The sequence below is a fragment of the Thrips palmi genome, unplaced genomic scaffold (genome assembly GCF_012932325.1).
Source record: "Thrips palmi isolate BJ-2018 unplaced genomic scaffold, TpBJ-2018v1 HiC_scaffold_19, whole genome shotgun sequence".
Lineage (NCBI taxonomy): Eukaryota > Metazoa > Arthropoda > Insecta > Thysanoptera > Thripidae > Thrips > Thrips palmi.
In genome coordinates, this window is record NW_023144628.1 from 7,327,458 (window position 1) to 7,349,604 (window position 22,147).

The 22,147-nt window shown below is 62.6% G+C and overlaps 1 protein-coding gene across 1 annotated transcript in view; it reads left to right on the forward strand.

Moving 5' to 3' along the window:
* Positions 1–22,147, forward strand: part of LOC117646296 (transcription factor AP-2-epsilon) — a 42,995-nt gene that overhangs the window by 4,713 nt on the left and 16,135 nt on the right. Inside the window, exons 2-5 of the mRNA XM_034387156.1 lie at positions 10,901–11,122; positions 11,735–11,920; positions 15,415–15,648; positions 21,745–21,799. Of these exons, the coding sequence (XP_034243047.1) occupies positions 10,901–11,122; positions 11,735–11,920; positions 15,415–15,648; positions 21,745–21,799 (697 nt within the window). The remainder of the gene's footprint in view (positions 1–10,900; positions 11,123–11,734; positions 11,921–15,414; positions 15,649–21,744; positions 21,800–22,147) is intronic.

Consider the following 22,147-nt stretch of genomic DNA (forward strand, 5'->3'; position numbering starts at 1 on the left):
GGCCCGCGCCGCTCGTCGTGATGAATGGGCGGACGCTGTGTGTGTCTCTCTCGCACTCATCGGGGCGACCCGTAAGGCCGCATGGGTGCGAGAGAGAGGCAGCGACGACAGCGTGAAATGGAAATGAGTGGCGCGAGGAGGAGTGCGAGTGAGTGACCCTCGCCGTCGCTGGAAGTTGAACCCGAGCGAGGCTAGCGGACACTGTAACGACTCTCTGTAAAGCACGCGGTGATGCATCGCGCGTCAGATTAAGTGCAAATCAAATCTTAAAGGCTTCCGTGTCAGTTTCCGTCTCGTTCCCGAACTCGTTTTAAGCTCTAGAATCGCTAAATGGGACTCGAACCGAACGTGTGACCCCACCAATGGATTGCTCGTTCGGAGAGCAATCCATTGGTGGGGTCACACGCTTGGTTCGAGTCCTGTTTAGCGACTGTTTTGGCCGCCTGCGCTGGTCTTCTGGCCCACTGTGCGTGCCGTGCCGTGCCGTGCGGGCCATGTCGCGGAAGTGGCGCCGCTAATAGGTGTAGCATAGCGGCGGTAAAGGTCGTCCGCCCGGGTGGAAGTTTTCTGCGGCTCGCATTGGGCACTGCACTGCGATGCAAACGGGAAGTTGCTGCACCGCCGGCCGTCACCACCTAGCAGGCTGGAGAGAGAGAGAGAGAGAGAGAGAGAGAGAGAGAGAGAGAGAGAGAGAGAGAGAGAGAGAGAGAGAGAGAGAGAGAGAGAGAGGCATGGTCTTGCCGGCCGGTCAACTCATTACGACTGTAGGCTCAGACCGATTCCGAGAGTCCTTCTCGTCGCTCTGTCTCTCTCCACGAGTGCGAGAGAGACAGAGCGACAAAGACTCCTCTCGGAATCAGTCCGCAGCGCCCCCCGACCGCGCGGCGGATCTCGGAACTCGCGCTAAAAGGTTGGCCAGACTGCTCGCTCATCCCCCGCCGCAGTGCTGCCAGCCAGCCTGCCAGTGCTGATTGCCGCGTGAGTAACGACTCCGAGGCGTCCCGGGACTCTCACCCATGCATATTAAAGAGCTGGTAAGCGTGGCGGCGCCGCGAACTACTGTCCCCAGCTCGTGCATCACACGCTGCGCTCCGAGGCGAAGGCGAGCATCATCGCGGACGGTAAATCAGAGCCCCGGGGCAACGCGAGCGGTGCGAACCCAACCGGCGGAGGGCGGACGGGCCGCAGGACGGGCCCCGCCTCCGCCAGTGATTCGTCGCTCTGTCTCTCTCGCACTCATGGGCTGTGCGTGAGGGTGCGAGAGAGACAGAGCGACAAACCGATCTTCTGAATCGCTCGGCTGGGCGCCGCGCTCTTTAGGACCAAACAACAGCAGCAACGCAGTGCGGCGAGGAGGCCCCTTCCCCCTCCAGCGCGACCCCTGACCTCGGGCCCGGCTACTGTTGGCGTAGTTATGCGCGGAACGAAATGGGACGTCCACCAACGCCGCGTCGGGCTTGTTGTTGCCGAGAGGGTGCTTGGCCGGGAGCGCGTGGGCGGACGGCCCCGCGGCCCGACGGCGTCCTGGTCGTCCTGGCGGCCGGATTCGGCCGGAGAAAGGGGCCTCGGGGTGTTGCATCGCTGCGGCCCATTCCGCGGCGACACGCCGCCACGCCACGCGTGGTTCTCGTTTTTCGGGCCGAATCGAACCGGGCGAATGCGCGCAGTCGGATCGGAACAGGGCCGCCAGCGAACTGCTTTCGTCGCTCTGTCTCTCTCGCACCTGTACGGAACGACCCATGAGTGCGAGAGAGACGGAGCGACGAAATTGCTCTGCGGATTCAGACGGCAGGGCCGCCTCCGCTGCAGCATGCACTGCAGCCGCCAAAATTTGGCCCGCTGTTTGCGCGTCCGACCGGCCCGGCGGGCGGAATCGTCTGCGGGTGCACGTGGCGGGGCGGGGCGGGGCGGGGCGGGGCGGGGCGGGGCGGCGGTCCGGTCGGGCCCAAGCCCAAGGTGTTGCCGTCCGGCGCTGCTATGAGCTGCACTCCAACCGGTTCCAGGGCGGGCCGCGCTGGGCCGCCCGGGCCGCTCGGACGCCGCCGCGATGGGCTGTACCGGACTCTGCTGCGCCGTGGCCGCGCCGAGCCACGGGGCAAGTCCCGCAGCGCGCCGCGCGCAGGGCCCCCATGCTGCGAGACGCGAGCAGCGAGCGCTGCCAGGGCCCCGCCCGCCCCGCCTAACCAGCGCAGCAGCCGCAGCAGCGCGGCGGGATGCGAAAAGGCCTTCAGGAAAGCGATCTGCTCTCCGTGGCCGCGGTGCCGCGGTGCCGCGGGCCCCTCTCGACTTGGCGTGCGTCGGACCCGCACCGCGCGGACCGAGACGGCAACGCGATGCACCGGCTGCAGGGCCTGCAGGGCAGTGCGGAGTGCAGGGTGGCAGCGGAGACCTGAGCGCGCGCGGGGGCGGAGGGGAGAGGGGAGGGAGCGCACCTTGTCACACCTGTTGGGTGTGGCCGCGTGGCCGTGGGGGCATGGTCGGCCCGGGCAGGGCCCGGCAGGGCAGGGCAGGGCAGGGCAGGGCCATCCGGGCGCGGCGCGGCGCGGTCGCGGGCCCGACGGGCGGACGCCTGCGCGGCAGGCAGGCCCGCGCGTGCGCCAGTGCGGCGGGTGGCCTACCCTCGGCTCCGCAGGCGCCGGGCCGGCCGCGCTCCGGACTGCTGTGCGTTGCAGCGCCGCCGCGAAGGCGCAAGGCGCGCGCGCTCTGTCGGCCGGGCCGCCGAGGCTCCAGCTTGGTCCAGCCGCCGCGGGGAGCGCTGCGCTCGCGGCTGGAGCCGCTGGAGAGGATGCTGGAGCCGCCGCCGCCGCGGGATGCTGGAGCGTGGAGTCTCACCGTGGATCAGCTGATTCGACCGCACAGTGGGCCAGAAGACCGGCGCAGGCGGCCGAAACTCCAGACGTGTTTTGAGCTCCAGAGTCGCTAAACAGGACTCGAACCGAACGTGTGACCCCACCCATGGATTCCTCGTTCGGAGAGCAATCCATTGGTGGGGTCACACGTTCGGTTCGAGTCCCATTTAGCGACTGTGGAGCTCAAAAGGCGTCCGTAATTTTGACCGCCCACACCAGTCTTCTGGCCCACTGTGTCTCGCGCAGCGCCCTCGCGCCGAGTCTGTCAATCAGTGCCCCGACGAACTGTCACCGTTGTCCGTCAAACGCGCATCGGCGGCGAGGTGTTGAGAACGAAACGCGGCGTGCGGAAACCGAGCAATAACCGGTCCACTGTGATGGCCAGTGCACCAGTTTCACGCTCAATTTGAACCCCGCGCGCACGTGACACGCACACACACACACACGCAAGGTCTTGGCGAAATGCATATGCATTCGCTGTTGAACCCGTTGGTCAACAGGTGCGTGTTGATACGCCTCGCGCTCGCGCCGCTCTCTTGCTCTCTCCCTCACACACACACACACTCACAAACTCTCTTAGCATGCCCGGCACGCCGCGGCTACTTGACTCCCCGATTGATGCCCCTCCCACCTCGTGGGGTCGGCCGCTCCGCGTCCCCCCCCCCTCTCTCTCTCTCTCTCTCTCTCTCTCTCTCTACCTCTCTCCCCGCTGCAGGACGCAGGGCGCAAGCAGCGGCCAAGATCAGATGCGCTCTAAATTACCGGCTTTGGGTTGCCTATAGCTGAGGCCTCGCGGCCCGTATAAGTAATGAAGCGTAAAAACTGAAAATGAAAATGATGTGCCGCCAGTGTGGTGGTCGCCGGAACCCGCTATGCAGTGCAGTGCCCCTCCGCGGCCACCGCCCCCTCGCGAATCGCCGCGAACCGCCGAGCAGGCCAAGCTCGTCTATCTGCCGCCGAGGTGTTGATGCCACTTTTATGGCCACTCTGACCTGATGCTCGTGCGTGTGTGTGTGTGTGTGTGTGTGTGTGTGTGTGTGTGTGTGTGTGTGTGTGTGTGTGTCGCTTGAATTCCAGCCATAGCTCCTGCAGTGCAAACAAAACAAACGCTGGTATTTTTTTCTAACAATTCGATGTGCGGTTCCGAATGGCGCGTTCTGGCCCCGTCTTTTGTTTTTTTGTCGGGTGTGGCTTCTATTGCTTGCTAGTGACGCTGCCCCTCCGCGTCGCGTCATCGGAATGCGTCGATGGGAGATATAGCGACTCCACGGCGAAACGGCGCGCAAGGACCACGCCGTGCCGTTCCACGCCACGCTTCCTCTTTTCCACACCCTTGCGCCGGCCGAGTGGTTCGCTCTGTCTCTGTCGCACCCCTTCGGGGCGCCGCACGCACCTGCTGGCCTGCCGGCAGGGAAGTGTTCGGCGGGAAAATGGCCGAATCGTTGCAACTCGTTTTGTCACTCTCTTCCAAAGGAAGCAAATCTTTGGCGGCGCGGCTTGGGTTGCGGAGTGCGTGTGGCGGGGTCTGGACTTGGGGGCGTCGTCGACGGCGAGGGCGTCGCTCGGCTGCGGGCAGGTCGCTGGGGCGGGCACGCGCTGGGCGGCGCGTCGCGGCGTTGCTCGCGGTGCTGCCTACCTTCCCGGGGAGCCTCCCCGTCGGGCCCGACGTCCCCGTCCCGTCCCGTCCCCCGCGGCGACGCTGACTCCGCCCGGTCCGCGGAGGCCCCGCCCCGCCCGCGGCGGTGTGCGTCCCGCGGCCGTCCCGCCGCTCCCGCCGCCGCCCCCTCCCCCGGGCCGCCGCCGGCCGCCGCCACGAGCACCGCCAATGGGACGCGAGGCGGCGCGAGGCGGCGCGGGGCACTCCCCCTCCAGCGCCTCCACTGCGAGCGCGGCAAGGCGCGGCGTCGCGGGGCAGTCGCGAAGCGTGCTGTGCCGAGTGCGGAGCGGAGTCCGAGCGAACGACGAAAACACCAGGCACACGTCGCGCGCCGCCGGGCCGGCCGTCTGCCCCGCGTTGCCTCGCGTCGCCTCGCGCCCGTGACGAGGATGTGACAGTGTGACAGTGTGGCGACAGGCAGGATGCCGTGTGACAAACAGTGCAGTGACGATGGCTGTGTCGTGTTGTGATTTTGTGCCGTGACCTGTGTGCTGATTGTTGTGGCGAGTGATCGGACATGTCCACCACGCTCATGGAGGTGAGGAAGGAGGACACCGTGGGACTGGCATCGCAGCACACAGTGGATTTGCCAAAACTCTATCTAGAGTCGGTGAACAGGACTCGAACCAACCGTGTGACCCCACCAATGGATTCCTCATTCGGAGAGCAATCTATTGGTGGGGTCACACGTTCGGTCCGAGTCCCATTCAGCGACTCTGGAGCTCAAAACGCGTCCTGGCTTTCGAACGCCTCCACTGGTCTGCTGGCCCAGGGCGCAAGGCTTGCTGCCTTCGGACTCATTTACGGCGAATCTGGAGCACTTGCAGGACGAAGAGCGGCTGCAGGGCTTGTCCGCGTGTCGCTCTGTCTCTCTCGCACCCCCAGGGCACCCCGAATAGGTGCGAGAGAGACAGCTGTGTGGTATTAGCCCGCCGCCTGCCTCACTTTGTGGTCGCTGCACGCGGATTGGCTGCCGCTCTGCCGCTGCACTGTAGGCACTGCAGGCACTGCAGGCACTGCATGACAGTCGTGAGCGCGGCCCGACGATGGGATGGATCGAGAAACCGCCTCGACGTCATTCTCGGTGCTCTTGATGTAGAGCGAGCCTGGCCGGCCGGCGCGCAGCGCAGTGCAGCAGCTTCATTCATTTTATTCTACATTTGCCCGCCTGCAGTGCGGTTGCTTTGCCACGCGCACGCACAGCACCCCGTGAATCTATGATTTAAAATTTTTCATAAAAACACTGAGAATGAAAAAGTGTCGATGATAATTGACTCAAATTACTGTCGATTAAAGTTCTGTCGCCCAAAATTTTTCTGAATTTCCCATGCAAAATAGAATTATCACATAAAAATACGCCCAAAATTTTGTGATGGTCGTCATATTTTTATTCTCAGTCAATGGTGCAATTAAGACCAGGGCCGACACGCTCGGATCTTTATTCTGACAATGTATGCAGTACTTATAAAATTTGCGGCGTGTGGTTCCGGCTAGACGGGCGGCGTTATTACAAACTTCTCGGGGCACTGCTTGGCGGCCCGCCAGTTTCCCGACGTCTTAATTCGCTGGCAATTTGTAACGCCGCTTATTCCCTGTCGCTTCAGCCGCGCCGACGGCCCGAACTCCGAACTGTCCGTAGCGGGCCAGATGACCGGTTCAGGCGGTCAAAACTCTTGACGCGTTTTGAGCTCCAGAGGCGCTAAATGGGACTCGAACTGAACGTGTGACCCCACCAATGGATTGCTCTCCGAACGAGGAATCCATTGGTGGGGTCATACGTTCAATTTGGGTCCCATTTAGCGACTCAGGAGCTCAAAACGCGTCCATAATTTTGACCGCCTTCACCGGTCTTCTGGCCCACTGTGCAGGGGGCCGATGGGGCCGATAGACGCGACGGGGCCGCCCTGGTTCGTCTCCGGGTGTCTCTCGGCATTTTCATCCATTTTCCGTGAGAGAACAACATTTTGCTGCTATTTTTAATGAGGGGGTAGATCCCGGAGGGGCGGCGCGGGGCCGGTGGGGTGGGGTGGAGGGAGGGCAGAGTGTCTCGCGCGGCATCTCAAGAATTTGGAGCGCCGGCAGAGCAGCCAGCAAGCAAGGCAGCGAGGCAGGCCGGCCAGCAAGAGATTATAACAAATTTGGATTCGCAACTCCAGCGCCAAAAGTTACTCTGACCCTTCGCCGGCAGGCCGGCGTGGCAGGCCGGCGTGGCAGGCCGGCGTGGCAGGCCGCCCTGGCGAAGTAACCCTGCCAACCACAGCGGCGGCGCGGGGCTGCTGAAAATCGGGAACTGTGAAACGGAACTCGTCGGCGACGTCGTCGTCTTTGCCGCGAGTCGAGACGGCGGCGCATTGGTGAGATGCCGGGGCGAGCCGTCAGAGGCCCCTGGCGCCTCTGGCCTGCCTCTGGCCGTGGGCCGCGTGGGCCACTCATTCGGGAAATGTGATAGATTAATTAGTGGAGGAGCTCCGGCAGCGAGACGAGCGGCACTGAGCGACACGGTGTGCAAGGCGGGCGGGGCGGAGCAAGGCGAAGCAAGGCGAAGCAAGGCGCCCGAATGCCATTCCGGACAGCAGCGACTTGGGAAAGTATTTCGGCTTGGAATGTCTCGGGGGCGGGGCGGGGCGGGGCGGGGCGCGTATCGCCGAAAGTGTCGGCCTTGTCTTAATTCCCCGGCCCCTCCAAGCACACCTTCACTTTCCTAGTCACGCGGGCGCACACACACGCACACACCACTCGTCGGATTCGTTTTCGCTGCTGATCCACTGGCTCGTACTCGCCTCAACGTTCAAACAATGCCGCCTCCTCGCGACCCGACGCGACGACTCGTTAGAACCGACACATTTTCCAGTGAAATCATTCAATTTTGCCGTGTTAAAAAGTTAGTAGACTGTTTCCGAGAGTCGTTCTCGTCGCTCTGTCCCTCTCGCACCTACACGGGCCGCCCCATGAGTGCGAGATAGACGGGGCGAGGAAAACGACTCTCGGAGACAGTCTGCGGGCCGGCTGCCGCGCTGGGAGCCCTGCCTGGAGTTCTGGAGCCCAGCGCCTGGTCCAGCGGGTAGCCCTCGCAAGCCTGACATTCAGGTCGCCCGGCCGCCGCGCCGCCGCGCCTCGCCGAGAGAGCTGTCTGCGCAGAGCGGCGCAGAGCGAATAACGTTTTATTCGTCTTTTGACTGGTCGTTAACGACGACCCCGTAAACTATACTCAAATCTCACACTCACACACACACACACACGCAGCGGGCCGCGGCCGGGCACCGGGCCTGCCTGCTTGGCACCTTCGCGTTCGGGTGGGACGGGCTCGCGCGGATTGAAGCACTGTTTGTCGCCGGAAAAGAAGGGAAAAAACGTAACGCAGTGAAAAGCTCTTATTGAAAATTTCTGAACGCGCACTACTAAATGTCGAAGTGTACGTACTTACAATGTACTGTATACAAAATTGTACATAAGCCTACCCTAGCTAGGGCACGTTTGAAGTCCTTTCTACTGGACTGTGGAATTTTTTAAAATATTTTTCATTTTTTGCTTTAAGTGTTTTGTTGCACGGCGCGCTCGAGTCCCTCCCCCTCTGTCCGACGGTGACGACACCGACGGCCGAAAGCGCGTCGCTTGGTTCCTGGCCGCGGCACCGCGACACTGCGACAGCGTCAGCAGCGTCAGACCGCCAGGCTGACGAAACCGGGCGGCGGCGGGCGGCGCGTACACTGGAGAATGTGGCCGGGGTGCTCTCCCCGAATAGAGTGGTCCGCGGGGACAGTTACGGCCCCTCTTTCTCTCTCCGTCTCTGTAAAGCTGTCCGTCTCTCTCTCTCTCGCGGCGCGGCGCGGGCCGGCGCACCGCGGAGTGAAGGGTGTTTGATGGCCGCGGGCTGGCGGTGTAAATCTCCATGCTGTCCAATTAATGGCAGTTGATCGCGGACGTTTATGTTGTGATGGCAGCGGAGGGCTCGGGAAGGACTCCGCGGACGATGACCCGGCGCACACCTGTCGGCCATGCCTGCCATGCCTGTCGGTCGGAAGGGACCGGGTTCGAATCCCGGTGCGGGTCACCGCGGGAAAAAAAATGGAAACTCATTGCGCGAGCGCTTAAGGCTCCAGAGTCGCTAAATGGGACTCGAATCGAACGTGTGACCCCACCAATGGATTGCTCTCCGAACGAGGAGTCCCATCCGGAGTCCCATTCAGCGACTCCGGAGCTAAAAACGCGTCAAGAATTTTGACAGCCTCCACCGGTCTTCTGGCCCACTGTGGCGGGGAAAAAATGGAAGCTCATTGCGCGCGCGCGTCGGCCGGCACTTCGTCGGCGAGGGTTCGTTTATCGTCGGTGCGCCGAGAGTGTCTGATGAATGGCTTTGGAACGGGTTTCCATTGTTTTAATTGAATGCTTTCCGAGCGCCCCAAGTTGCTTAGCGCGTGTCTCGTCGATACAGTGTATCGGTGGCTTTCCGTCGCGCCCTCCCCGTGCCGCCACGTCGCTCGCAGCGAAAACAGCGTGGCCTCTCCCACGCCCGAAACTACAGTAACCGCCGTGGGGCTCGTGATAAAAAAAAAATATCCACCCGGAAAAAAGTTTGATTGCCTTGTTTGGCTTTGCGAGATAATTGTGGCAATGTATTTGCGCGTGTGCGGAGGAAACAACGCTCTGTTTTCATTTTTTATTGTTTTTTTTTTTTCACTGGTTTTGCTATTTTTAAGGGCTGTGCCCAAAGCGCGAAACGTCACGTGCGCGAATCGCAGCCAATGTGAGAGACGCTCGGCGGGGCGGGGCGGGGGGCGGCAGTGGTGCCGCGGTGGCGCCAGCGACCTGCTACCTTGCCGGAGGGCACAGCGATGCTCTGGCGGGGCGGGGCGGGGCGGCTAGTTGGTGCGCCACCGCAGCGCTATCGCCCAGACCGGTAATCCACCCGGCTCCATACTCCGTCGGGTTTTGGTCGCGGCAGTGCAGGCAGTGCAGCGCGGCGCGGTCAGGTCGCCAAAAACGGTTTTAAATTTGTTTTCCCAAACCGCCCCGCCGGCACCGCCGGCACCTCGCCGCGCTGGACCGTTCCGCGTTCCGCCAAACGGCGCGGGCCTTTTTATTTGTCTCCTCTTTATCTCCTCTCTCTCTCTCTTTCTCTCTCTCTCTCTCTGTCACGCCCCGCTATACGATCCCGTCGCTCATCGGCGCGCTCGTTCGCGTTTGATGGTTTCAGTTAAGGGTGCTGCTCACACGGACTAAAGTGGCAACAAATTTCCGGACCATCGTTTCCAGTTCCTGATCTCGGAGAATGTATAGAGAGAGACAGGGAGCCAAATCTTTCACCACCAGCGATTTTCTTTGAAACTTGAAAATGTTTGTGTAGCGATTCTGGGTTCGGAAATATTTCCGAAATATTCCTGAGGCCTCAGAAAATTTGGAAGTACGTATTGATTTTTAGTGAACAGTATATTAGCGGTTTTAGCAAATGCTATGGAACTTATCGCTCTTGAGGAAGTATTTTGAACGGCGAGGTTGTTTTTGGCAGTGTGGGGCGTAGCGGTTGCAGTGGACCGACCACACGGATGGCCTAGGCCGCCTAGGCGCCATTCTAATGCACTTTATACCGGTCGCGGCCGTTCATGCACTTTCACAGACCGCACCACCGTCCACAGTGCCTACACTGCCCGCAATGTTGTCCCGCCATCATTTCGGGGCACCCAAACCTTTCCCTTTCTTTTGCCCGTGTTATTTCGCTGCCACGCCCCCTGGCGGTGCTGCCTGTGGCTGGATTCTGGTTCTCAGATTTGACAATTCACTTTGCAGAAGTCGTTTATCAGTGCAGTGCAACTGCCACGGGGCTTTTTTTTTGTTTCGAACTTTTTTTCTGGTTGGCTCTGCGTTTGTCTCTGGCGCCACCGGGGCGGTGTCGTTGAGGGCGGTTCGGCGGTTCCGCAACGCGCGGCCGCCTCCACTGTAAGACCCGTCCCGCCGGTACACGGCCCTACACGCACGGCGCACTTCTCTGCCGCTCCCCTGGGGCTCTGACGAGTCGCCTCGTCGCTCTGTCTCTCTCGCACTCGCGGGGCGCCCCGTGGAGGTGCGAGAGAGCGATAGAGCGGCGAGGCGCGCGAGGCTGCAACCCGTCCCGGGCCAATGCAGTAATTGTTATCACAGCCCCTCGCATCATTAGCAGTGTGCCATGTCTTTATCGGGGGCCTTCTGGGAAGCGCGACAAGCCGCGACGAGGCGGTGATGGCCGCGCGTGTCACCGATCCGCCTGGCCGGCCAGGCCGAGCTGGCGGCCCGCGGCGCCGCGGGGGCTGGGGATTCACCATCGCCATCACGGCGCGGAATTCGCCATGCGCCACGTTCGACGGATTGTCTTGTCCACGTTCTGCTCGCTCTAACTCTCGCCCTCGTTGTCGTGTTGCAGGACCGGCTGTCGGGCCACGGCGGCATCGCCTCCCTCGGCTCCGGGGGCGGCGGCGCGTCGCCGTTTGGTTCGGCGGGCCACCACCACCACCACCACCATAGGACGGCGTCGGGCGGCGTGGGGGCCACCGCCAACATGACCCCCAACCCCCACCACGCCACCGACTTCCAGCCCCCTTACTTCCCGCCGCCCTTCCCGCCCCCGAGCCACCACCACCACCAGGTGAGTCTGGGTGTCCTGCAGCAGGAGTGGGCAGGCCGCCGACGGAAGCCCTCTCGCATCCATGCTATGGGACGTCCCTCCGTGAGCGAGAAGACCGGTGGAGGTGGTCAAAATCCCGGATGCTTTTTGAGCTCCAGAGTCGCTAAATGGAACTCGAACGTGTGTGACCCCACCGATAGATTGCTCTCCGAGCCAGGAATCCATTGGTGGGGTCACACGCTTTGTTCGAGTCCCGTTTGGTGACTCTAGAGCTCAAAACACGTCTCGAGTTTTGACCGCCTGCGCCGGTCCTCTGGCCCACTGTGCGTCCCGTAGGTGCGAGAGAGACGGTTCGACGGCCGCTCCGCCCGGAATCACTCTGCAGGCCGACGCGTAACTCGAGCAGCCGGCCGGCGGCCACCGTCTGGGACCTTGCCCGCGGCGCAGCGCGGCGCAGCGCGTAGCGTGGTGGGTCCTCGCCCGCGGTCCACCAACCCACCAACCCCGCCGCCATGTCGACTTGCTTCCGAAGCGCCGCCTCGTCGCTCTGTCTCCGTCGCACTCGTGGGGCGTGCCAGGGGTGCGAGTGAGACAGAAAACAGTTCCTCGACGGGCTCCTCTTGCTTGCCGCAGGCTACGTCGCCGGCCGCGGCGCAGTCCCACCAGCACCAGCTGGACTACCTGTCCGTGCCGGACCCCTACTCGCAGACGCTGACCACGCTGCACCAGACGGCGCAGCAGGCCGCCGCCGCCGCCCACCACTACAACCAGCTCACCGCCGCCGTGTCGCAGCGGAGGGACTCGGACTCGCTGCACGTCGTAAGTACAGCCCGCACTCCGCCGCGTAGTCAGAGACGCACAGTGGGCCAGAAGACCGGTGCGGGCGGCCAAAACTCTAGTCGCGTTTTGAGCTCCAGAGTCGCTAAATGGGACTCGAACAGAACGTGTGACCCCACCAATGAATAGCTCTCCGAACGAGAAATCCATTGAAGGGTCACACGTTCGGTTCGAGTCCCATTTAGCGACTCTGGGGCTCAAAACACGTCCGGGATTTGCGCGGTCCCCGCGCTGGAGGCGTTTCTCGAACACCGGTTCTCCTTTTTGTTGTGATCGCCCGGCATTAATTATTGCCCCGTCGTAAATTGAGGCGCACCTCATCAGAAAAAGGGGAGGGGGGTGAAAACGGCAAGAGGCGTTTTACGCGGGAGTACGGACGGGCCCGAGTGAATGAATGGAGGAGGCTGGAATGCGGCGTGGCGTGGCCCGGCCGGCCAGGCTGCTTGCTGGCCGAGCTGGCCGCGGACACCGACATGCAGATGATCCAGATGATCTACCGGGAGGCCTGCCGCTGCCGCGCGTCGAGGTATCGAATGGGGCCGGTAATCGAAGTGCGGTGATCGATAGCGGGCAGGATGCAATTACACGCACGCGCGTGACGCGGGCCGCGTCCTCTTGTAATCACGCCTGCAAATAGGACCGTCGCTGTCCCTCTCGCTCTCACGCACGCCTGCGGATAGGACCGTCGTTCTGTCCTGTCCCTCTCGCACTCGCCTGCGAATAGGACGGCCCCTCTCGCACTCGCGCGTCCTCTTGTAATCACGCCTGCAAATAGGACCGTCGCGGTCGGCGCGGCGGGCTCCGAACCGCTTTCGTCGTTCCGTTTCTCTCGCACTCGCGGCGCGTCGCGGCGGTGCGAGAGAGACGGAGCGACGGCGGCCGAGGCGCATGCGCGATAATAATGCTGTCAAATAAAGCATTGCCCCGCTCGCGTCGCTGGCGTTCATTCAGGACGACCACAAATCAGAGCAGGACGGCACGTTTCGCTTTGTCTTTTCTTTTTATCGAGTGTGCGGCCACACTGTGGGGCGGGGCGGGGCCGTGGAGGATCAGCTGATTTCCCTGCCTGAAGTATGCCCGGCAGGGCGTCGGCGGGGCGTCTGTGGGACAGAGGACGGCGGGGCGGGGCGGGGCGGCGGCACAGCAAACTTGTCGCAAACTTGCCCTGCCCTCCCCGTCGGCCTGCCCGGCCTGCCCGGCCTGCTCGGAATGCACGCACCCCTTCCTTCCTTCACTTGGTCGCGTTATGACGCCGAGGCGCCCATACCGCACGCCGCTCCCTCCGCGCCCCGCCCCGCCCCGCCCCGCCCCGCCGCACCCTCCTCCGGGACCTCCTCCTTGGCCACACAGCTGCTCCCGTCGCTCGCGCTGCTCGCGCGCATCGCTAAAGTGTCTCAAATAGTTGGCAGCCAGCTGGCGAGACGGAGGCTTTGGCGGCAATATCGGGCCGTGTACGGTGTACTTGCGCTAGCACTCGACTGCACCACGTGACCGTGCCGCCCCGCGCGCTGACTCCTCGACGGTGTGGTGCTTGCATCTAGAGTTTTGTCCGCCTCCACCGGTCTTCTGGCTCACTGTGCGCCGGTCGGCGGAACCGACTGGGGACGAGCACGAAAAGCATGCGCGCCGCGGGATTCGAACCCTGAGCCCCAGTGGAGGTGCGGCGCGGCGGTCGTTGCCGGCTGTTTGTTACCGTCGGGGCAGGCTGCAGGCAACGCCAAGGCAACGCCAAGGCAACGCACTGGCAGGCAATGCTATCCCAGTGTCGTCGAAAACGACCCGATGATTGAAGTGTCGCGAAGGCAGAGGCAGGGGAATGCACTGCGCGACTGCGCGGTCCCAGCCCCCCACTGGGGCCCCCACTGGGGCCCGCAGCCCCCTCGACCTGTGGGGCCGTGTGGGGCCCGGCCGGCCCGGCCCGCGGGTAACGTAATGACAAGTGTCACGGATTTACGAGGTGTATCATCGACGGTCGTCAAATTGGCACTTCATTGCCTTGTTGGCGCGCGGAGCCTGGCCGAGCTCCCCGGGACGGCCGGGACCACGACGCGGAGCGACGCGGAGGCTCGGGGATAATCAGAATTGGAAAAAAACGACCAAGACGACGACAGGCAGCCGGGCAAAGAGGGGGTAAATATGAAGGAAGGGGGGGGATTACTTTTTAGAAGTCTCAGGACAAGGGACTGTGCGAGGACTTCCCTCGCCCCCTTGAGGCGCGCTGCGCTGCCCCGCCCCACCCCGCCCCGCCCCTCCGCGGGGCCCACACGCGTCCCAACTCATTACATTCCGAACGCCGTGCGCGGCTTCGCGGCTTTTAATTCCAGGGCGAGGCGTCTGTGCGGCCCGCCTGGCCCGCCTTGCCTGCAGACTGATTCCGAGAGACCTTTCCGTCGCTCTGCCTCCCTCGCACTCACCGGTCGTCTCGGACAGGTGCGAGAGAGACAGAGCGACGAAAACGACTCTCGGAATCAGTCTGCAGGCTCGTCACGACGGCCCGAGTGCCTGCCGAGGTCCAGCGCCTCGCCTCGGCCGCTCCTGCGGCTGTTACGCCCTTTCAGCTTCCAGTGGCTCATTCCGGAACGTCTCTCTCGCACTCACAGGGCGTCCCGCACGGGTGCGAGAGAGACAGCGTGACGAGCAACGTGCAGGCCGTGCAGGCCGTGCAGGCCCTCCTCCAGGTCGGCGACGCGCCGCGGCACGGGCGTCGGAACCGTCCTTTGGTTAGGTATCCGCGTGCCCATTTCCTGCAATCGCTTTTCCAGTGCAGGCGTTGTTTGTTTTGCGTTCTTTTTTGGCGAGGATGCTCCACTGGAAAATCCTCCGCCTCCACTGGCAAAGGGGGCGCGGCAACAGCCAGAGTAGACTGGACTTGCCGTGGAGACGGCACAGTAAAACGCGCGGGCGTGTATTTATGTGTGTGTGTGTGTGTGTGTGTGTGCACGTGTGCGTGTGCGGGCGGCTAGATCCACTCACTCGAGCTGATCCTCTCCGCGTCGCGCTACGCCGCGAAGTGTGTCAGCTTGGTGGTGCGGCGGTCCACGACGGCGTCCACGACGACGTCCACGGCGTCGCAGCGACACGCCCCGCGACGCCGCGCCGTTGCCTTTTCGGCAGCCCACAATAATAGAGAACGCGGACACGCATCCGCTGGAGTCCCTGGAGCCCCTGGAGCCCCTGGAGCCGGCTCTCCAGCACGCCCCGCCTGGCAGGGCGCGCGCGCCGTAGACTGATTCCGAGCGTCGTATTCGTCGCTGCCTCTCTCGCACTCATGGGGCGTCCCGTGTAGGTGCGAGAGAGACAGAGCGACGAAAACGCCTCTCGGAGTCAGTCTACTGCGGCCTGGGCCAGGAGGCTTGGAAAGCTCTGCTAAAAAGTACGAACCGCGCGGGGCTGAAATTAGCCAGTTGGAAGAATGATGACCGTATCATCCTTGTTGTGGCCCGATGCTGACGCACCCTGTTTGCTTGTCGTTCCAGACCAACATGCACGCCTCCTTCCCCTACGAGCCGCCGCGGTCGCGCGACTACAGCGTGAGCCGGCGCGGCGACCTCATGGTGGCGCACCCCCTGGAGCAGGACATCGGCCTGCACGGCTCGCTGGGCAGCGACGACAACCAGGTCTCCACCAACAACATGATGGCCCAGTGCAACACCTTCTCCATCCAGAGGCAGATCCAGGAGGTGCTCAAGGAGGCCGTCGTCTACGATGGGGTGAGTGTTTTCCACAGTAGTACGTATTTCTTTGTGAGGAGTCTGCCATGGGGCGCGGTGTTCGCGGAGTGCAATCTGACAAGCGGCGCCCTGGATACTGATTCCGAAGGACTGTCTCTGTCGCTCTCATGGAGCGGCCCTTCGGCGTGCGAGAGAGACAGAGCGACGTAACGCCCCTCCGACATCGGCCCGCTGTCAGCCAGCCACTCTGGTTTACGACGGCCGCCAGAGAAAGGAGAAGTGAAGTGAAGGGGAGGGCTGTTGTTCCTCTGCCCCTCGATCTCGGACCCTCGGTCTCGGACCACACGGACCCGACGCGCGGCGCCGCGTAGCTCCGCATCATCTTCCTCGCGCCTGGCGGCCTGGGCCTGGCGGCTCGCTGCCGCGGAGTAGACTCGGGTGCCGCGGCCTGCGGCAGGTCAAGCAGGCCGAGCTGCCGGTCTTTGGCCCGCCACAGTGTGGCCACACGCTGGGCAGCAACAAGGCGGCCTGGCGGCGTGGCGGGGCGTGGTGGACTACCGTGTGGCTGCCGCCGCCTGCCGCCACGCCCGGGCGCGGGCTGGCGCGGGCCTACACTGCCGACACAGGCCAGGGCAGGCCGGCCATCTTGGATTATCGACACCTTAATGAATCATGATGCTGCACTTCGGGTCCTTAATTATCGGCTCCCTGAACTGAGCCATGTTCCCCCTCCCCCTTCCCCCGCGGAGGCCGACCGACCGGTAGGCCGCTGCTGCCGCTGCGCTCCGGCCGAAGGAAAGGAAATTAGTTTCGCCCGATGAAAAATTTTTCAATACGCGTGCCGGTTGTTTTGGCGCGCGCCGCCGGCCGGCGTGTGGCGTGGCGCCTGCTTGACCACGACGACCACGACGACCACGACGCGCGCGGAGGGCTCGGGAGCGCCGCTGCAGGCGCTGCAGGCAGTGTGGCAGCACGCCGTCACTCGGGACTTGATTTACAGCCCAGCCGCGGCCTGATTCCGGGAGTCGTTTTTGTCGCTCTGTCTCGCTCGCACCTACACGGGACGCCCCATGAGCGCGAGAGAGACGGCGTCGAAAACGACTCGGAATCAGTCTGCTGAGTAATGAGAGATGGCCGCGGTGCCGCGACTCTATCACGGCCTGCTTCTTGTGGCCACGCATTGTCGAGCACATGTCGAGGCGCGGAGCGCAGCAGCAGCGCCGCGGCGGCCCCCGGAGAAGCGCGGCGGCCGCGAGTGGGGGATTTATCTGTCTCTCTTGCACTCCTGCGGGACGCCCGGGGACGCCCCACGAATGCGAGAGAGACGAGACAGCAGGGCTTCGGAACCCGGCGGCGGCAATGTGTCACCCTGGGCTCGCGCTGCGGCACAGCGGCAGCCGGCACCGCCACCAGGCCGAGAAGGGCGACAAGCCGAGCTCTCAAATTGCCGCCGCTGACGTTAGAATCGCACGGCGGCCGAGGCGGCCGAGGCGGCGGCGCATAGCTGGCCGCGGGGCGCCGGCGTCACGTCCGCGACGTCCACGGCGGGGAGCTCGGGGGACTCCGCCTCGGCGCGGTGCGTCCCGGCGCCATAAGGTCATAAGGGCCGCTCCTTCCTCATTTGCCGCCCTTCACGCCGCCGCCCTTCGCCGCCTGCTCCCGGCGGTCTGAAGGAATGCCCGGGATTTGCATGTCCAGGCGAACAAGCGGCGGCGCGGCGCGGCACGGCGCGGCTCGCGGTGATCAAGACCACCGAGCTGCCCGATTGTCCGATTGTGTGGCCGAGTGGCTGCAGCCGGCTGGGCCGTGGCTGGGTGGATCGACACGTGAATAGGGTGTCGCGGCCCTCGGCGCCCTCGCGGCCCTTAGGGCTTTCCCGCCATTAATTACCCCCCTTGGCGCCTCGCTCCGCCAGGACGCCCCGCCAGGACGCCGACGACGCCTTCCCGCGCTTTTCCTCCATTTCCCGACCCCGACGGGGACGTCCCACCGTGCAGTCCTGTCTGACGCCGCCGCAAGCCGGGCGGCTCCGCCAGCTTCTCCGGCCCGGCAGGCTGTTCCTGTTCTCGTTTCGTCTCTGTCGCACTCGTGGGGCGTTCCGCGGGCGTGCGAGAGAGACACAGCGACGAGGGAATCGTTCGGCTGGAGTCGCGTTGTGCCCCGCGTGTTTTATTGGCCGTAATCGCATCTGCTCCTTGACGCGCCGTGCCGTGCCGCGTTTTCCTGCTTTCGCCACGCCGTTTTGTCGCCGCGGTTTTCTCCTCCCAGTGACAGTGTGACAGCCCCTCTCGGCATGGAGGGCCAATTTATCGCCCGTGTTGTTTCTCGCGCGCGCTTAGGGACGGCCCCCGCCTCGGCCGTTATTGTTACTGTCGAGATTAATAACCTGGCGAGGTGCTCGAGTCGCTGCGCCTCGCGCCTCGCATCGCCCGGGAGCTGTGGCGAGGCTGGCAAGGACGCAGGGCCGCCTCCAGGACTGGCCTGGAGTTTGGCTGGGGCATCTAGGACTGGTCTGAAGTTTGCCTGGAGCCTTCAGAAGTGGCCTTAAGTTTGCCTGGAGCCTTCAGAAGTGGCCTTAAGTTTGCCTGTATCCTCCAGGACTGGCCTTAAGTTTGCCTGTATCCTCCAGGACTGGCCTTAAGTTTGCCTGGAGCCTCCAGGACTGGCCTTAAGTTTGCCTGGAGCCTCCAGGACTGGCCTTAAGTTTGCCTGGAGCCTCCAGGACTGGCCTTAAGTTTGCTTGGAGCCTCCAGGACTGGCCTTAAGTTTGCCTGGAGCCTCCAGGACTGGCCTGAAGTTTAGCTGGAACCGCCAGGACTGTCCTGAGGTATGACTGGAGCGTATACCGTGCAGCTGGTGTTTCTCAGCGCGTAGAACTGACCGCAGCATGTTCGAGGCTCCAGGACTGCACTGCAGGATTACACCTGGAGCCTCCAGGACTCCGGGACGGTAGTGCCCCGCGGCACCGCACACATGTTCCTGAATCCAGCGCGTGTTGCCCTTACGGGGGGGCTTGGCGATCAATCAAATCGCGCATTAGCAAAACCGAATTAATAGAAAAAGACTAGCCTATCGCCCGCGGCGGTCCGGAGAGGACTACTGCAGGCACCGCGGCTGGAAAAAGAAATGAAAAGAAAGGGGGGGGGGGAAAAAAAATGAAAGAGTTGTGCAGTGAGTGGTATATGAACGCACCGTCATGTGAGCGGCGGAGCGGCGCGGGGGGATCGCTGCCTGCCTAATGGGACAGCGCGTGTCCTGCGGGACCCTGCCGGGGGTTCCTGCGGGACAACGGGGCGAACGGGGCCGCGGAATCGGAACGGTTTGACTTGGCGCAGCTCTGCCATTCCTTACTGCTGTGTGTGCTCTCTCTCTCTCTCTCTCTCTCTCTCTCTCTCTCTCTCTCTCTCTCTCTCTCTCTCTCTCTCTCTCTCTCTCTCTCTCTCTCTCTCTCTCTCGTGTGCGTCGAGCCAGGCCATTGTCACGCGAAAAGGAGCAAGAAAGAGTTATTAGAAGTAATTAAGGGAGCAGAGAGACGTGCCAAGTAGCTCCGCTCTCCTCTGCTTCTGCTGGCTGGGGCTCTCCGCCTGCTGCTCCGCGCTCGCAGCGGCCTCACACCTCGCCGTCCACCTCGCCGTCAGCCTCGCCGTCACGATCGCGTCGTCGTCGCTGTTTCTCCGCTGTTATTGTTTCCGGGCTGCACAAGTCACACACACACACACATCGACACAAAAGCGGCCGTGGGCTACTTAGGGAAAACGAGGCGTTTCTGCGCATTTCCCGCGCCACACTGCGAATCTGAGTATTGGCGGTGGTCCTTCCCGTTGCCATCCTCCTCCTCCGCGGGGTGGCGGGGGACAGGGCGGGACGGGGGAGGCCGTCGTCGCCCTCTGCATGCCCTGCATGCCCTGCATTGTGGCCGTGTTTGGGGGGTGTTTGGGGGGCGTGCGGCAAACACCGCGCACAATGCACTTCCTCCGCTAATAACAATAATGACAATCATATGTCGTGTCGGGGTACAGGCGCGCAGGGAAGTACTTCGCGCCGCCCGCTTGGGGTGTCATGCAAGGAGCACCGCAAAATTTCCTGTATTTCTTTTGAAAGTGTTTTTCGTTTGTGTTTATTTCAGTGCTCTCGTTTCGTTCGGTTTTAGTATTAAACTTTAAGGCTGGACCTTTAAAACAAAACGCGATACCGTTGTACAAAAAACATTCAAAGAATAATTTCTTCCGTCCCAATCTTATTTCGTGAGTGAATTTTTGATTTAATTTTCTAAATTCGTGGGCCGTGCTGTGCCAGTTTCCACGATATGTGCCGCTTTTGGAGCCGTCTTTCGGTGGCGGACTGTACGCCGCGCGACGATCACACATACGAACACGCTCAGGTTGCAGATCCAGCAGAGACACATGCAGCTTTTTGTGCGCACATTGAAGTGCCTATTATATGCACAGAAAAAATATACTTTGGTATATTATTGCGTGGCCGGAGGAAGGGAGAGGGAGCGAGGGAGGTGGAGGGGGGAGGGAGGGAGGGAGGGGGAGGGAGGGAGAGGGGTGCGGAGGGTGCGGGCCGGCTCGGGTGGCGTATTACCCGCGCTAATACCGCTACAAAGGCGGGGCGAGGAGCAGGCTTGTTAAGGGTGCACCTCGGCACACTGCATGACACGCCTGCGCGGCCCGGACTCGCCCGGATTCCAAAATATGCACTCGAATCCGGAAATCCGACTTGGTGTGCTCGATATTTTTTTTTTTGTCGACTGAATTTCCACCTCTCATTCATGAGTGAAAAGTTTGGCACTGTTGTGCGCGCTGCGCCCTGCGGGGCGCCCCTTTTTGTTTCTGTTTTATTTGCGTGTAGTGTTACCTCAGCTTAGCTCTCATTGTGTGTGCGTGTGTGTGTGTGTGTGTGACCCCTGCCGGTGCCAGCCCTCCCTTACGATGGGAATGCTCAAAAACGTGGCGAAAAATGCAGCATAAATCGCTATTCCCTCACCTTGGCGCGCCGTGCCGCCGTGCACAGCGAGGGTCGTGTGCTTTATGTCCTGGATGGGGCGCGGCGGGCGAGGCCGGGGCCCGGCCCGGATGGACCGGCACATATCCTGCCAAAGGGCTTATCGCCGGGGGCATCCCCCGGGGCAGCGCGGCGGCAAGGCGGCGCACACCTTGCGGTGCAGCCCCAAAAGCCACGCGCGCCTCGCGTCGCCCCGGACGGCCGGGAAGAGAGCGGCACCGAACGCGGTGCACGACGCCGACGTGGCGGTGGCGGCGCACAGTTGGATTCTGCTGCTTTATCGCCAAGCTGGTCGTGATTCCCGAGACCTGGTCGTCGGCGTTATCGGCAAGGCCCGCGCCGCGCCGCCACAATGGGGAAGGGGGCGAGGGCGGCGGCGGCGCTTTGGCGGAGCCCGCGTTCGCTTCCCGGCGCCGCCTCCCCTTTCGCTCGACGGCGTGCCTGCCTTCGCGACGACGGCGTGCCTCGTGACGACGGCGTGCCTGCCCCTTTCATACCCCCACACTCGCTGCAAAGTGGCCCCGCGGTCGGCCGGTCGGTCCGGGGAGCAGAGAATCCCGAGTGGAGTAGGACACGGCACGGCCACTTTGAGTGATTAGTTCGCGGGCCACAATGCACACAGTCCTCCGGCGGTGCCCCCCCCCCCCCCCCCTCCTCGCCAACCTGGCCGCCGGCCGCCCCGAGTTCGGGCCGATAAAAGTAATATCACTTGGCTAATTGGAGTGAGCGGCCAGACTGCGTCGGTCCAGCCTGCCCAGCCGAGCAGAAGACGCGGCTGCCAAAACGATGTATCGATGTTGTATCGAAGCGCGCGCCTGCCCTTTCGGCCCAGACCCGCGCGCGCACACACACACACACGCGCACACACACACAGAGGCGCCGCCGGGTTATGATATTGCAGCCCGGCCGAGGGTGCGGTGGCGGAGGTTCGATTCTTATTGCCGGCCCAGCCGAGCGATTGAGAAGATCGCTTTGTCGCTCTGTCTCTCTCGCACCCTTATGGAGAGCCTCGTGAGTGCGACAGAGCGACGGAACGACACTTCTGAATCGCTCGGCAGGCCGCAGTTCGCCTTCTTTTTCCCTTTCCTTTCCTCTTTTTCTGATGATTGTGCGCTCATCTCGTTGCAGAATACCAACGTCGAGGACGGCGGAGCCTTCATCGGGGACCTTCCACTATTGAAAAGTAAGTCTAATGAGAAGTTGAGACGTGGACAATGCGCCGCTCATTACCCCGTGTCTGTCTGTCTGTCGATCTGTCTGTCCGTCCGTCCGCGCGCTCGCTTTCATATGCAAATAGCGAGCAGGCCAAATAGACTTCGATTGGGGAGGCGAGGAATGTCATAGACAAATTGCGCCGCCTCTCTGGCGGATTTGGAGAAGTAGTGCTGGGGGATGTCGATCACGCGCGTAGGCTTGTTGGCCAGGGAAACGAAACGAGACTCTCGGCTCGGGTAGCCTGCACTGCAAGGTGTGCCGTGGTCTAATTTTCGTCCCTAGCGCGGAATGTGGGCAGAATGAGCGGAAACCATAG